We start from the raw sequence: 15,030 nt of genomic DNA on the forward strand, positions 1-15,030 counted from the left end.
GCTGGGGGTGTGGCTTCATTGTAAAAGACAATAATATCAGTAATATACAAAATAAGCCAAAGCTATTAAAGGATTAGTTCACTTTCAAATGAAAATTTCCTGATAATTTACTCACCCCCATGTCATCCAAGATGTTCATGTCTTTCTTTAGTCCAAAAGAAATTAAGGTTTTTGAAAACATTCCAGTATTTTTCTCCATAGTGAACTTCAATGGTCTCCAAACGGTTGAAGGTCAAAATTACAGTTTACAGCGATCCCAGACGAGAAATAAGGGTCTTATCTAGAGAAACCATCGCTCATTTTCTAAAAAAAATTATAACGTTTTTAAAGTTTTAACCATAAATACTCATCTTGAACTAGCTCTCTTCTTCTTCTGTATTTGAATTCCAGCAGTGTAGACACTGCTAATAATAAGTGTAGACACTTATTACTGCCCTCCACAGGTTAAAGTTTGAACTAAATTGTCATACAATATGCTAGTGCAAGTATATAACAATTAGTTCAAACTTTAAAGGGTTAGTTCACCCAAAAATGAAAATTATGTCATTTATTACTCACCCTCATGTCGTTCCACACCCGTAAGACCTTCATTAATATTAGGAACACAAATTAAGATATTTTAGTTTAAATCCGATGGCTTGTGAGGTCTGCATAGGGAGCAATGACATTTTCTCTCTCAAGATCCATAAAGGTACTAAAAACATATTTAAATTTGTTCATGTGAGTACAGTGGTTCAATATTAATATTATAAAGCGACAAGAATATTTTTGGCGCGCCAAAAAAACAAAATAACTTATTTAGTAATGGCCTATTTCAAAACACTGCTTCGTGAAGCATCAGAGCACAAATGAAACAGCGTGTCGAAAAAAAGTCGCCAAAGTCACGTGATTTCAGCCGTTGGCAGTTTGACACGCGATCTGAATCATGATTCGATATGCTGATTCATTGTGCTCCGATGCTTCACGAAGCAGTGTTTTGAAATCGGCCATCAACTAACCCTTTAACCTGTGGAGGACAGTAATAAACTTAGCAGTGTCTGTCTACACTGCCGGAAATTCTAATAGAGAAGAAGAAGAGAGCTAGTTCAAGATGAGCATTTATAGTTAAAACGTATAGAAGTTTTTTTGTTTTTTAGAAAATGAGCGATGGTTTCTCTAAATAAGACCCTTATTCCTCATCTGGGATCTTGTAGAACGCTTTGAAGCTGCACTGAAACTGTAATTTTGACCTTCAACCGTTTGGGCTCCATTGAAGTCCACTATATGGAGAATAATCTTGGAATGTTTTCATCAAAAACCTTAATTTCTTTTTGACTGAAAAAAGAAAGACATGAACATCTTGTATGACATGGGGGTGAATAAATTAACAGGAAATTTTTATTTGAAAGTGAACTAATCCTTTAACATTATTGACATATTTTATCTAATAAGCAGAACCTCTGTCATTACCAAGCACATTCTCTCCAACGTACACTAAGAACGCGAGCTGTCTTCTTATTGGTTGCTAGGGTGTTTTTGAAAATTCTATTGTCCCGCCCCTTAACAACGGCATCCTAACTCGACGCTCATTGGCCTAGAGCGAGGTGCAGTCGGCCAATCGCTTCAGTGCGTGTAGTTTTGGACGCATGCAGACAGCAGTTCGGTGTTTGTTTCAGCCTGAATCGCTTTCCATTGTACTTTTCGTGAATGTGTTGCACATATTCTCTCGTTTTAAAAATATTTTCCTGCTTTAATTGATGTTGTTCGGCGTATCCTGAAAAGGTAAGCTCGATTTGTAATTTCTCGCAAAGCTTAAACGACAAATTTGCCTGCATGTTGTTCTTTAACGAGCGACTTGATGCTTCCTGCTATCAAAACAATTCCTACACCGATCTTCGTTTGAATGTTTAGAAACTTTGTGGAGCACAGCTTCATTCATTCTTTGTTCACTTCACATCCGAAACAGGATTTAACTGTGAAGGATCAGAACAACAGAATAAAATGCCTTTTTCCCGAGGAAAGAAGCCCACCACCAGTAAAATCCCCAAACTTCATCCCAAAGGACTGGAGAACCAGGTATACAATGAGATCAGATCTTTGAATGAATTAGATCTTTGCTGATTTGATTGTTGTTGATCTGATCCATCTTGTGTTGTTGTGTTTAAGGAGGATGGCCCCCAGACCAAGCGCTCATCATCCCCTCCCCAAGGGGCCCCTAAGAAAAGAACTGCTTTTGTGGACATTACCAATGTAAGGGTGCCGTTGTCTCGCAGTGTTTTTTGTCCCCTTGGTTTGATTCTGATGATATCAAACCAGTAAGTGTTGAGCATCTGACTTGTAACCCCATTAACACCAGCAGTTTAAACTCATGATGCAAATCAGCATGCCTGATTGTCATGACCTCACTGAAATCTTATTCATGCCAGAGCAGTAAGTGTGCACAAAAGCAGGAGATCTCAAGTTTTAAATAGGTCAGATGGGCACTGTTTTGGTGGGTCGGGTTTCCAGGTGAGGTGCTCTCATATGCAAATTGATTGCTAACGATTGCTCTATTCACCATTGTTGTGTCTCAAGATTGAACCAAGTTGATTGATTTGCTGTGATTCTTGCTTATTTTAACAAATTAAACCTTAAAGGATTAGTCCATTTTCAAATAACAATTTCCTGATAATTTACTCACTCCCATGTCATCCAAGATGTTCATGTCTTTCTTTCGTCAGTCGAAAAGAAATTAAGGTTTTTTGATGCTTCAAAGGGCTTTAAACGATACCAGATGAGGAATAAGGGTCTTACCTAGCGAAACGATTGGTCATTTTTGGAAAAAAAAATACAACTGTATATGCTTTATAAACACAAATGATCACCTTGCACCTTTTTTCCATAAGTAGAATAGGGAAGGTGTAGGACATACAGTGTAAGCGCTTTGAAGAATGCAGAATGGTGGAAGCATATACAGTTGTATTTTTATTTTTTTTCAAAAATGACCAATCGTTTCACTACATAATACCCTTATTCCTCGCCTGGTGTCGTTTAAAGTCCTTTGAAGCTGCACTGAAACTGTAATTTTGGAGACCATTGAAGTCCACTATAAGGAGAATAATCTTGGAATGTTTTCATCGAAAACCTTAATTTCTTTTCGACTGAATAAAGAAAGACATGAACATCTTGGATGACATGGGGGTGAGTAAATTATCCTTTAAGTTTAGTTTTTGGCTGACATTTAGGCTGAATTTTGTCCCAAGAGAAAATTTGTTAACTCTTAAAATGCACTTTTATTAAAGGCACACAAGATTGAGCTAAGCAACCCCATCAAAAAGAAAGATCCTGTTAAGAAGCTGCAGAAGAAGATCTCAGTTCTTTCAAAGAATGATGTCAATTTAAAGTAAGTCATATTTTACTACCTCTTTATCTATACCCTACCATACATTGAGGTGTTTTGAGAGTGATATGAGATGATTGTCCTAGAATTTGCAGATTTTTTTTTTTTTTTTTCCTTCAGATCTGTGTTTAGTTCAGAGGAAAAGTTGGAGGAACTGCAGAATGTGGAGTCACTAGAAGAGCCCTCTTCTAAAGCCTCAATTCCTCCACACCTCCTGCCTCCAGAGGTAAGGCTCTGTGCCCGGTTGCATAAAGCACCTTAAGTGTAATTTTCCCTTAAGATCGCCCTTATGTTTCCCTTAAACTTAAGGGTGTTGCAGAAAATAACCGTTAAGTATTACTTAAGGGTTTCTTTAGGTGAAACGTCATAAACCCTAAGAATTTCCCCTAAGTATGTATTTTTCACTTAAGTAATCCCTTAAAGAAACGTAAGTGTTGCATAAAGCCCCTTAACCGTCATTTCAGTAAGTATAACATAAGGTTAGGAAAACTTCACCTTAACTGTTACACGGAGTGAGCAGGTTCAATCCAAGTCTTCTAACAAGACACGATCGACCGCTTTATATGATAAACAAATTGTACTTTAGCGGTTTATTCACATAAACATTGATGAAATCACATATGTAGCACATATCTTATATGGTCAACAGAAGCGCAAACTTGAGCTTCTGACACAGCCGTAATCATATGGATGTCTTTCAATAAATGGACATAAATGATGAGAGAATATTAAAAATATATTTATTTGTTATCCAAAGATGAATGAAGGTCTTATGGGTGAATGACGGCAGAAATCTCAATTTTGAGTAAACTTTCAATTTGAGTTTCTCGTCTGGTCGTTTTCTTTCATATTTGGTTTTCTTTTTTGTTTTCCTTATCCATCTTATGATGTTTTCTGTGAAAACTTACCACGATATGTATTAACAAATAACGTGTCCATGGCAACAGTAGAATTTTATAACGGCAAAAGTGTTTCACGACAGCAACCCAGGTTAACGGTTTCCCTTGGCTAAGTGAACAGTTCAAGAGATTATATGCAACACCATTAAGTCATTCCCTTAGTTAAGGGGAAATCACGCCTTAAGTGTCATACTTAAGGGAAAAACTTAAGGTGCTTTATGCAACCGGGCACTGGTCTGCTGCATTGGTGTGACGACAGAATTGGCATGAATGTGAATATCTATGAGTAAATATCCAGTTGTCCCAAAGTGTTTCGGAGGGTTTTAAATAGGAGAGCTGTGTAAAGAAACCCCACAGACGTATTGGTCCTTGCATTAAAGATAAATGCAGAAGCAACATTTGAATTCTAATTAATGTTAATTTAATTAGGGATCACACTTTAAAGACTTCATATTACATATTTATGGTACATATTATTAACATTCTCTAATATTTTAGGGGTTAACAAAAGTTTAGAAGGTTTTTTCCTTAAATATGCACAAATCATTGTATTTGTTGTCTTTCAGATTCCTCCAGAGTTTGACATTGATTCTGAGCAACTCAGTGACTCCACGCATGCAGCAGAGTATGCCAAAGATATTTTTGACTACCTCAAGAGCAGAGAGGTTGGTTTAGTACTGAGTTTATTGATGATCTTGCCGAAACAGAAAACAGCTAGCTAAAATTTTTTATTTCTTTTATTTGCAGGAAAAGTTTGTCTTGCATGACTACATGGCTGATCAACCAACTCTGAACACCAATATGAGAGCCATTCTGGTGGACTGGCTGGTTGAGGTCCAGGTAAGTGTTGATGTTTGATGGCTTCTGGGCATCATTTCAAATGTGATAAGGTAGAATGTTGTTGGCTTAAAGGGATAGTTCACTCAAAAATGAAAAAAAATTTACTCACCCTCAAGTAGTTCCAAACCTGTATGAATTTCTTTGTTCTGCTGAACACAAAGGAAGATATTTGGAAGAATGTCAGTAACTAGATCAAGATCTGTTTGGTTACTGACAGTAAAGGCTGATTTATAATTCTGTGTCGGACCTGCGCCGTAGGCTATGCGTCTGTTTTCATTTATACTCCTGCATCGCTGTCCGCGATGATGTGCATGCACTTAGTAGGCAGTGTCTGCTGCGGTCATGTTGCATATCAAGGCAAAAGCCGAAGAAGCAGCTTGTCATGTATGTTGTCAGAGAAGCTTACAAATAGAAGCAGCAAATAGGTAACTACTTTTGTTGCAGTATGACTGCATGTGTCCCCTGAAACAGAGCTATATATCCTAATTTTCCTAATTGTTAATATGTTATTCATTTTTCCGGAAGCTCAGGAGCTTCTACCTTCAAGTAAATTGCTAACAGTGTTTGTAAATTAATTGCCTAAATTATTACATTATTTGCTAACTGCATTCTTAAATTGTAATGTTGACATGCATTCTCTGTAAAGCTGCTTTGAAACGATATGTATTGCGAAAAGTGCTATACAAATAAATGTGAATTGAATTGAATTGAAAAACAGAGCATTTTTTTTTCATTCCTATGGAAGTTGGAAGTTCTCCGAGTGACCTGAGGGAGGGGTTCTAGCAGACCAATCACAGCAGTTGTGGTCCGCGTAGAATTGACGCGTTGTTACATTTTTGAAGAGGTGCACGTCAGGCTACGTCGTAGGCTATGTGTGGTACAAACAGCCTACGCCATAGCTACGGCATACTCGACACAGAAGTAATCGGCCTTAAATGATGACAGAATTTTCATTTTTGTGTAAACTATCCCTTTAAGCACTGATGTGACTTTATTCTTGCTTTTTATTCTGCAGGAAAATTTTGAGCTGAATCATGAGACTCTGTACCTGGCTGTGAAAATGACGGATCATTATCTGGCCGTGAGCCAGGTCAAACGGGAGTCTTTACAGCTCATTGGTTCAACTGCCATGCTCATTGCTTCTAAATTTGAGGTAAGGTGTGCTCTCTCATGATAGCTGAAAGTCATTCCTTTAGACTCGCACTTTTCTGGGCTTAGTTCTAATTAGTCTATGACTTAGTCATTCTCCCATTATCTCACACATACACACACTTGCACAACCTCATAGAAATGTAGTTATGTGTAGAAATGTGTGTGTATATAATAGCAGGTTTTTCCTTGTTTAAAGATTTAAAAATGCCCACATCTCACAGCGCCCTTTGTAAGAATTGGGACAGTAAAGACAAAATTGCTCCGTTAGCTTTGGTGTCAAGACACCTATAAACTATTAATATGAGGCAGAAGTACAGAATGTCACATTTTATTATTGACTGTTCAACACAAAATGTTTTACCAACTAATAAGAACAGCACTTTTAGAATTTCATCCCCTAATATGAGCATAAACCGTCCCAATACTTAAAGCAGAACTAAGTAACTTTTTTACCTTCATAAATAGTTTAAGTCTTTACAACGGTTAATTGACTTGTAGTGTTGTGTTTGAGGCGAGCACTAACCCCCTCTGGCACGTCTACGCCAGAAAACAGCACTTGCAAGTTGAGCTTCGCCGACCCGACACAATCTCGCCTCACGTTCACGCAAGAGTGACAAAATGCTTTACGGTAATTCAAAAACAATGTATATATTATGACTTTATAAGACAATTTCGAAAATTACCCACCTCCATCGAGATTTCTTGTACTGTATTTGCAAAACTACTGCGCTGGTGAGCGTTGTAGTCGTTGTAGTCCAGAGCTGCGCTTGGTGTATTTACGACAGTGTGATTCACTGAAGGAACCTGTAGGGGGAGCTTCGCAAATCTTACTGAGTTCCGCTTTAACTTAAAGCAAATGTAATTAATATTAGGGATGGGACAAATCTATTGATTCATTGCATTTTGTGGATCGTTTCTGATATTTTACAAATGCATTGCAAATCAATTTTGAGCTTAGTTTTTAACACATGGTGCTCTAGGCTTTTTTTTTAACCGCATATACTCAAATGCTCACAAAGAAGACAGCTTGTGAGTCTGACAATGTATTTGCACCTCAGAATGCTTTTGTGACAAGAGATTAATGTAAACGGACCACTGCAAACACCCCTGTAATTCGATTCAACCTTTTTGATTAAACTACGGGGCTGTTGAATGCTCGAATCTGATTGGTTGACCAATCTTTTATATTGATTTTTATATCAATATATAAAAATTAAATAATTAAAAATTAAAAATACTCTGCTTCCTTCCAATTCCTTACAGAAAATAATGCACACCTGCGACGTGACCGCATAAGCACCTCGGGTGTGCATTATTTTCTAAGAATTCAACGGCCTGTCGTTTGATTTTAAAAAAAAGGCATCTTAAAAATCACGATAGATATTTTTTTTTAGTTCCTTACCCTAGTCTAACGGCCATTTCACACTGCAAGCATAACTACATTGTCACTGTAGCTGCAGACATGCTTGAGTATTCACACTGGAAGTGTTTGCACAGCGTCACAGCAGCGGCTCCAAAAAGTGAGCATTTAATTACAAAAACAACTATAATTTGTTTTTATAAGTTGGTGCACTTTACAAGACATCAAACTCTGCGAAAAAAGAGCTGTTCTGATTTGGGTAGTGCCTATATTCCTTTGTTAAATAACTTTAATATATTATATTTTATGGCTAGTTTACTTTAATTTTTTATAATACACCATACTTTCACCCAAACTGAAAAATGAAAAACAAATGGGTTTAAATGGGTAAATCTTCTATAAATATATTTGATTCTTCTACTTTCTTTTCTGACATACTCCACTTTTTTTTTATGTGAAATCATATTTATTTTGTCTTTATTTTTGACTTATAATAAAAATATTTTTGACTTTAATTGAGCATCAGCAGCACAGCAAAAATAGACTCTGCGCTGAAACCCCCCCTTCACTGCTGCTCACGCAATGCTCCTGCTTGACACTCGCACCGCTCACACTTGTGGTGTGAAACTGCCGTAGCTGAACAGTAAAAGTCAAGTTTAGTGCATTGAAGTTTGGGTTGCAGTACCTGCACTTTGTGCTGTATTTTTGCATACTATGCACAATATACATACTGCATGTTGCAAAAAAATTATCAGTTGTTACCTATCATCTTTCTGGTGTGTCTTCACAGGAGCGGGCTCCTCCTTGCGTGGATGATTTCCTATATATTTGTGACGATGCCTACAAGCGCTCCCAGCTCATTGCCATGGAGATCAGCATCCTGCAGGCGCTGAACTTTGACATCAATATTCCAGTTCCATACCGCTTTCTCCGTCGTTATGCCAAGGTTAGAGACAACACACACATCTTCTCACTGAAAAGAGAGGTGGAACTCCTTTGGAGTCATCTGACATACACTAGGATTAAAATCAAGTGTATGTATGTGTGTGTGTGTTTGTTTGTCAAAGTCAGAGAGAAAAACCACGTAGGGAAGCATGCATTGGATGTCTTTGTGTTTGTCAAGTGTGACCTGTTTTTTTTCCACCTGTATTCCCTGAGGAATCTGCCCGTGTGTGTGTAAGTGTGTGTATGACCGGCTGTCACTGGTTGTTACTGCTTGTTGCTGTCAGATTCATTCCCATTTTCAACAGCTGAATTAATTGAGCTTTAGTCAAAGCTCCATGATTTAACAATGTCTTTTTTTTTTGTTTTTATTTGTCAGAGGAATGGATGGTTTTACTAATTGCTTTTTTTTTTTTTGAAAAGAAATAAGCTTCTTTAGTGCGCATTAACAAATAATATATTCAATGTGACTATTAAGAGAACAACACAACAAAAATAATTTTTAAATGGTGGCTTAGTTTTCTGAAGAAAAGCATTTACACAAATGCACACAAATAGATCACTTATACTTATTATTGTCAATGCTTTTATCCAGAGAGCAGGGATAAGCTTCAAGCAATAAGGATACAGTAGACAAACTCCCCTTTTGCTTGAATGTGGTTACTGATACTTTAGTATAATAAAATAGGGATGGATTACTTACGTTTTCTCACCTTCATGTTGTTCTAAACCTCTGTGGAGCTTTAAAGGGATAGTTCACCCAAAAATGAAAATTTGATGTTTATCTGCTTACCCCCAGTGCATCCAAGATGTAGATGACTTTTTTTCTTCAGTCGAACACAAATTATGATTTTTAACTGCAACTGCTGCCGTCTGTCAGTCAAATAATAGCAGTGATTGGGAACTTGAACAATAAGAGTCGAAAAAATTTCCATAGACAAATCTAAATTAAACCCTGCGGCTCGTGACGACACATTGATGTCCTAAGACACGAAACGATCGGCTTGTGCGAGAAACCGAACAGTATTTATATAATTTTTTTCCTCTAATACACCACTATGTCCAACTCCGTTCAGCTTCCGGCTAGTGAGGTCTGATCACGCTCTGACAACGGAAGTGATGTCTCGCGCTCATTGAAGTATATGGGCGAGACATCACTTCCGTCACCAGAACGCGTTTTTTGACCTCACTAACAGGAAGCTGAACGAAGTTGGACATAGTGGAATAGAATTCCAGATTGCAGATAACTTAAAGTTCATTGAAAGTATGTTTTTATATATATATATATATATATAACAACAGTTTGTTTCTTGGCAAAAGAAGATAACTCCACATTTCAGTTATCGGTTTCTGTACACAAACAACAAGGGTGCTTGTCGATTTCCGCTGTAAAACACGCAATGCCTTGACAGTGGACAGTACATTCTTTTCTGACAAAACGGTTTGGTTCAGAACGTGCTATATGTGGAGAATAACGCACAGAAGTTAGTTCTTTTTTTTTTATTTATTTTTTTAAAGTGGTGTTTATTGGATTTGCAAATGAACTCTAGGCTGAATTTGCCAAGATTGCAAACCTTCAGAATCTTAGTGGTTTGGATGAGCTGTGTGTAATCTTTTTGCAGGGCCTGAAGCTCCTGGCAGTGTTACTGATTCTGTGTGTGTGTGTGTGTTGTACTCTGCAGTTTGTTATTGTATGGATACTTATTCTGGCTTGTTGTGTGTGTGATGATTAACACTCTCTCGCCTCCTGGCAGTGTGTGAATGCAGGTATGGACACACTGACTCTGGCACGCTTTATTTGTGAGCTGAGTTTGTTGGAGATGGAGTTTGTGCCTGTAAGAGCATCTTTGCTCGCCTCTGCCTGTCTGCTCATCGCTCTGGTTACTAAGGATCTGGGAGGATGGGTACGTGTTTACCTTTATGCCTTTATAATGTATGCACAAACACAGAGCTCATGAATACCATTTATTTTTGCAAAATGCTGCCGATCCTTGGTGATACACACAAGCACTTTCACAGTGAGTTCAGCATCATTGTGTGCTGTGATTTGGATATTCTGTGCTCTTCTGATGGCACTAAATGAGCTAAAGCTGACGACAGCTCTGTGATAGGCTAGTGACTGCTCATTATTGATGCTAATTTCTGTTCTCACACACCCACACATTCTCACACATGACAAAGGCATTTTGGTTAATGAGGGTGAAGCTGGACAGTGTTTACCAACGTTTGAGTAATTGCTTTATGTCCTTAGTGGCTCAATAGAGAAGTCAGAGATGAAGTTCAATTAGCATAAAACACCACCACACACCTGCACACGTTCATTTACATTTTCTCCGGATGTCGTTTCCATCTTATCTTCATTATTGACAGCTTGAGGGCATTTTCTTTTCACAGCATGAAATATTTGGCTGGCGTCTTAAAGTCATATATCCCTTATGTAACACTGATTTAGACTCCTCCAAGCTTACAGATATCTGGCTTCACTTCATAATTACACTTCAGGGTTTGTGTGAAGGTTTTGACTGATGTTCTACTTCTGTTTCCAGACACTGTGTTTGCAGTTCCACTCTGGATACAGTGTGGAGGATCTGGCACCCGTGGTCAGAAAACTACACAACATGCTCAGCAGCCCACCGGACAGTAAACTCGCAGTTATCAGGAGCAAGTACGCGCACAAGTAAGTCAGCAATGCATTTTTAAATTGTGTTTTTTAATCTTTGTGTCTACTTTGTGTACATACATACAGATTTTTAAATTTACTTTTATCTTATTTATTTACCCCAAAATGCAATGTTAGAAACATTGTTTATCTCAGTTATTTAAATGCACGTTGAAATACAGGGTTCTTGCAGGGTGTGTTTATGGTTTCAACAGTTTGTTTGTGTGCTGATTCTGAAGTTTCACAGCACATTTCCATTTTTTTTTAACATCTAAAATCATCTACTTTTAACTGGCAAGACTTCTCATACATACATGCATACATTATTTATAATAAAATATAATTTTTAGGGGTGTAATACAAAACTGACGGACTGTACGGGTTTGGTACAGCAGGGGGAGAAAACTTTTTTTTTTTTTTTTTTTATTAAACAGTGGTTTATTTCAAATAAATTAAATTATAACTAAAAGTTTCTTAATTTTTTAAAAATCCTTATCTCTGCTAATGCTGTAAACTATATAGTCCCTTACTTGAGCATTACTATAATAATAACGGTTAACAGCCGTGCCCAAACTATTAGCCTAAATTCAACACTCAACACATTCAACAATCAACACTCTGTACAAATTGTATGCAAACATGTAAGCTGCACATAATGCAGTTTTTGCATTAACTTCTAAATCTAATTAAATTACTCCAATTCATCATTTATACACAGTGGCACTGGCTAAATTTATTTAAACACATTAAATAATCAAGACATCACTAACAGGTTAAGTAAAATATAATTAATATATAGGCTAATACAGTGCTTATATTAAGCAAAAGCGTTAATTTCTCTGGCAAACTAACAAGCTGTGGACACTGAATGACTAAATCTGAGAGGACAGTCTTTGGACAGGGTCATGGTGAATGAAATCATGAGAATCACGCCTTCTCCATTGTCCAAAAAAAATTTGGCCTCTAGAGGGAGCTATTCTACTGTATGATGATGAGCAGACCATATATATATATATATATATTACATTACTCCTACTCTTCAGGAGTTAGGCATGTCATTGTCAAAGTCTACAGTCAAGAGAAGACTTAACGAGAGCAAATACAGAGGGTTCACCACAAGGTACAAAACCATTCATAAGCCTCAAGAATAGAAAGGCCAGATCAGACTTTGCCAAAAAACATCTTAAAAAGCCTGACCAGTTCTGGAAAAGCATTCTTTGGATGGATGAAACCAAGATCAGCCTGTACAAGAATGATGAGAAGAAAAAGGTATGGAGAAGGCTTGGAACAGCTCATGATCCAAAGCATACAACGTTATCTGTAAAACACAGTGGAGGCAGTGTAATGGCATGGGAATGCATGGCTTCCATTGGCACTTGGTCACTGGTGTTTATTGATGATGTGACAGAAGACAGAAGCAGCCAGATGTATTCTGAAGTGTATAGAGATACTGTCAGCCCAGATTCAGCCAAATGCAGCAAAGTTCATTGGACAGCGCGTTGCGGTATATAGGGACAATGATCCAAAACAAACTACAAAAGCAAACCCAGCAGTTTTTGAAGGAAGTGGAATATTCTGCAATGGCTAAGTCAGTCACCTGATCTCAACCCGATCAAGCATGCATTTCACTTGCTGAAGGCAAAACTAAAGGCGAAAAGAGACACAAATAAACAAAAACTGAAGAGAGCTGAAGTTAAAGGGTTAGTTCACCCAAAAACAAAATTTCTGTCATTAAGTACTCACCCTCATGTCACTCCAAACCCATAAGACCTTCGTTCATCTTTTGCAAATTGATTATTTCAGCAGTTCAAATAAACTTTAGTAACTTTATAACTTTAATAAAAGAAAGTGTGCGATTCTTGCTGTGTGGGTTTATGGTCTAAACATTTCTGGTTTGTTTGCTGTTTCTAATGTTTTACAGCACAAATTTGTATTTATTTTTTATAATTTGCTTTTTAAGTTGGTTTGTCTTGCAAAAAAAAAAAAAAGCATTTAGGGCAAATTATACTTTATATAACCTGTAGTCAAAATTCACGTTTAGTAAATTTTTACTTTGTTTTCTTAGCTGAGTCTGAGCATGACTGAAATGATGTTTTGATGCTCTTCCAAAACCTGATTGGCATTTTGACATGTATTATTTAATGTTATGCCTTCCAACAACAGATGTTGATTTCTTGAAAGCATTTGACTAATGAAGCAATTTCTTTATATTACAATATTCTAGATTGTGGCATTTGATTGTCTTATTTATTTGTTTTACAGGGTTTTCTTTGAAGTTGCGTTGATCCCCACAGTGAATCTGGAGAAGTTGGAAGGGGTTTTGAAGTTAGCTTAATGAAAATTTATGTAATGTTTTAAACATTGTAAATAATTATATTTAATGTTATATTTTAATCTTTTGAAATAAAGTCTTTGTGTGTAAATTGACACGTGTATATATATGTTTTCCATTGTATGTTCAGTTTTTTTCACAAACCATGTTATTCTTCCTGTAAATGTAAAATCAGTTAACTAAAATCCAAACTAGTGACCCCATCAATGTTTCAAAAGCTGACAAAGTACAAACCATCCTATCAGTTCAATTTATTAGGTCATTAGTTTTTTTGTTATTGAATGTTACTAAAATGGCATTTTAATGCCTTGTACATAGATGTTTTTCTTTTTTCGTACTGTTGTATAGTTTTCTTTGTGTACATTTTCTTGATCACTTTACTGACAGTGTTCTTTTAAACACTATGGATGATTAAAAAAGTACTTTTGCATATATGTCTGGTTCTTGTATTTACTTCAGTTGACATTTTAATGCATTTTTAAAATGTATGTAACATACAATGCTGCACCGTAGTTTTACCAGTAGGAGGCAGCGTGCTTCCAGATCCTCCATCACCACGTCGAAAACGTGTCTGCATTCAACTGTCTTTTCAACCACACTCAATCATTACACCAGTAGAAAATAAATAACCTCCATCACACTTCAGTCCCACTGATTATTGAATGTAGGAAAGCACTCTTGTTTATCTGAAGAGATTGTCTGCCGGTCCGGATGTCCAAACAGTCTGTGACGTCTATTGGTTGTTTTTGGATGCAGCTTGAGTCACAGCTGTGAGCCAGACCAATCCATCATGGCCAACAGTGAACAACAACCCTCTGAGCGGTTTCTGTTGTTTGCTCTTTTTGCTGCGATCTCTTAGTTTCTCTTGTAAGGTTTTGATGTGGCTTGAAAGGGGAAAAGACAGTCTTTGATTGGCATAAGTCTTCTCGACCTGCTCTAGGGATGGCAGAATGCTGATTGCTTGTCCTCTGGGAATTAAAGGCTGATATTTCTAATCCTTATTACATTCGACTCATTGATGTTTGTGCATACCATCCCAGACGGCATGTTGGTCGTGCCCAGCAGGCAGGACCCTTTGATCACTGACCGACAAGATTCTGGGCTTTGTCTTCGGAGTCTTTCGCATATATGCTGAGAATCCCTCTGACTGCAGAATCAACGTGCAAATCTTGATTTCTCATTAGTAGTGGCACTGAATTTGTTTACTGCTAAAGGATGCCATTTATAAATGGCATGCTTGAACATTTTGTTCATAAATATCTGTGGTGACTCCATTAATTGGGATAAGGAGGGCCAATGTCTGGCGGAGTAAAATGGAGGAGACATCTGTTGAATAAAATGCATCATCTTTATGCGATATTCTGTCATTGAATGCCAGTTCATAAATGTCCTAAACCCCATTTCGGATAGATTAAGCAACAAAGATCATATCTGTATTCTCCTTGAGGAGAATTAAAAACAAAACAAATAACTGCAGTTAATTGCAGA

The 15,030-nt window shown here is 37.1% G+C and overlaps 1 protein-coding gene across 4 annotated transcripts in view; it reads left to right on the top strand.

Annotated features, from left to right (window-relative positions):
• The window catches only part of ccnb3 (cyclin B3), a 37,765-nt gene extending 23,880 nt beyond the window's left edge, over window positions 1-13,885 (top strand). For 3 of the 4 annotated variants that reach the window (XM_067401424.1, XM_067401425.1, XM_067401427.1), the window contains exons 3-13: window positions 1,946-2,055; window positions 2,146-2,229; window positions 3,261-3,361; window positions 3,479-3,584; window positions 4,824-4,922; window positions 5,005-5,097; window positions 6,113-6,250; window positions 8,400-8,555; window positions 10,306-10,455; window positions 11,098-11,228; window positions 13,473-13,885. In XM_067401424.1, the coding sequence (XP_067257525.1) occupies window positions 1,946-2,055; window positions 2,146-2,229; window positions 3,261-3,361; window positions 3,479-3,584; window positions 4,824-4,922; window positions 5,005-5,097; window positions 6,113-6,250; window positions 8,400-8,555; window positions 10,306-10,455; window positions 11,098-11,228; window positions 13,473-13,545 (1,241 nt within the window). In that variant the 3' untranslated portion in view covers window positions 13,546-13,885. Of the gene's footprint in view, window positions 1-1,627; window positions 1,762-1,945; window positions 2,056-2,145; window positions 2,230-3,260; window positions 3,362-3,478; window positions 3,585-4,823; window positions 4,923-5,004; window positions 5,098-6,112; window positions 6,251-8,399; window positions 8,556-10,305; window positions 10,456-11,097; window positions 11,229-13,472 lie in introns of those variants that run through there. The other variant, XM_067401426.1, reaches the window with a different exon arrangement.
• Window positions 13,886-15,030: the final 1,145 nt, after the last annotated feature.

This window comes from Chanodichthys erythropterus, chromosome 11 (genome assembly GCF_024489055.1).
Source record: "Chanodichthys erythropterus isolate Z2021 chromosome 11, ASM2448905v1, whole genome shotgun sequence".
Classification (NCBI taxonomy): Eukaryota; Metazoa; Chordata; class Actinopteri; order Cypriniformes; family Xenocyprididae; genus Chanodichthys; species Chanodichthys erythropterus.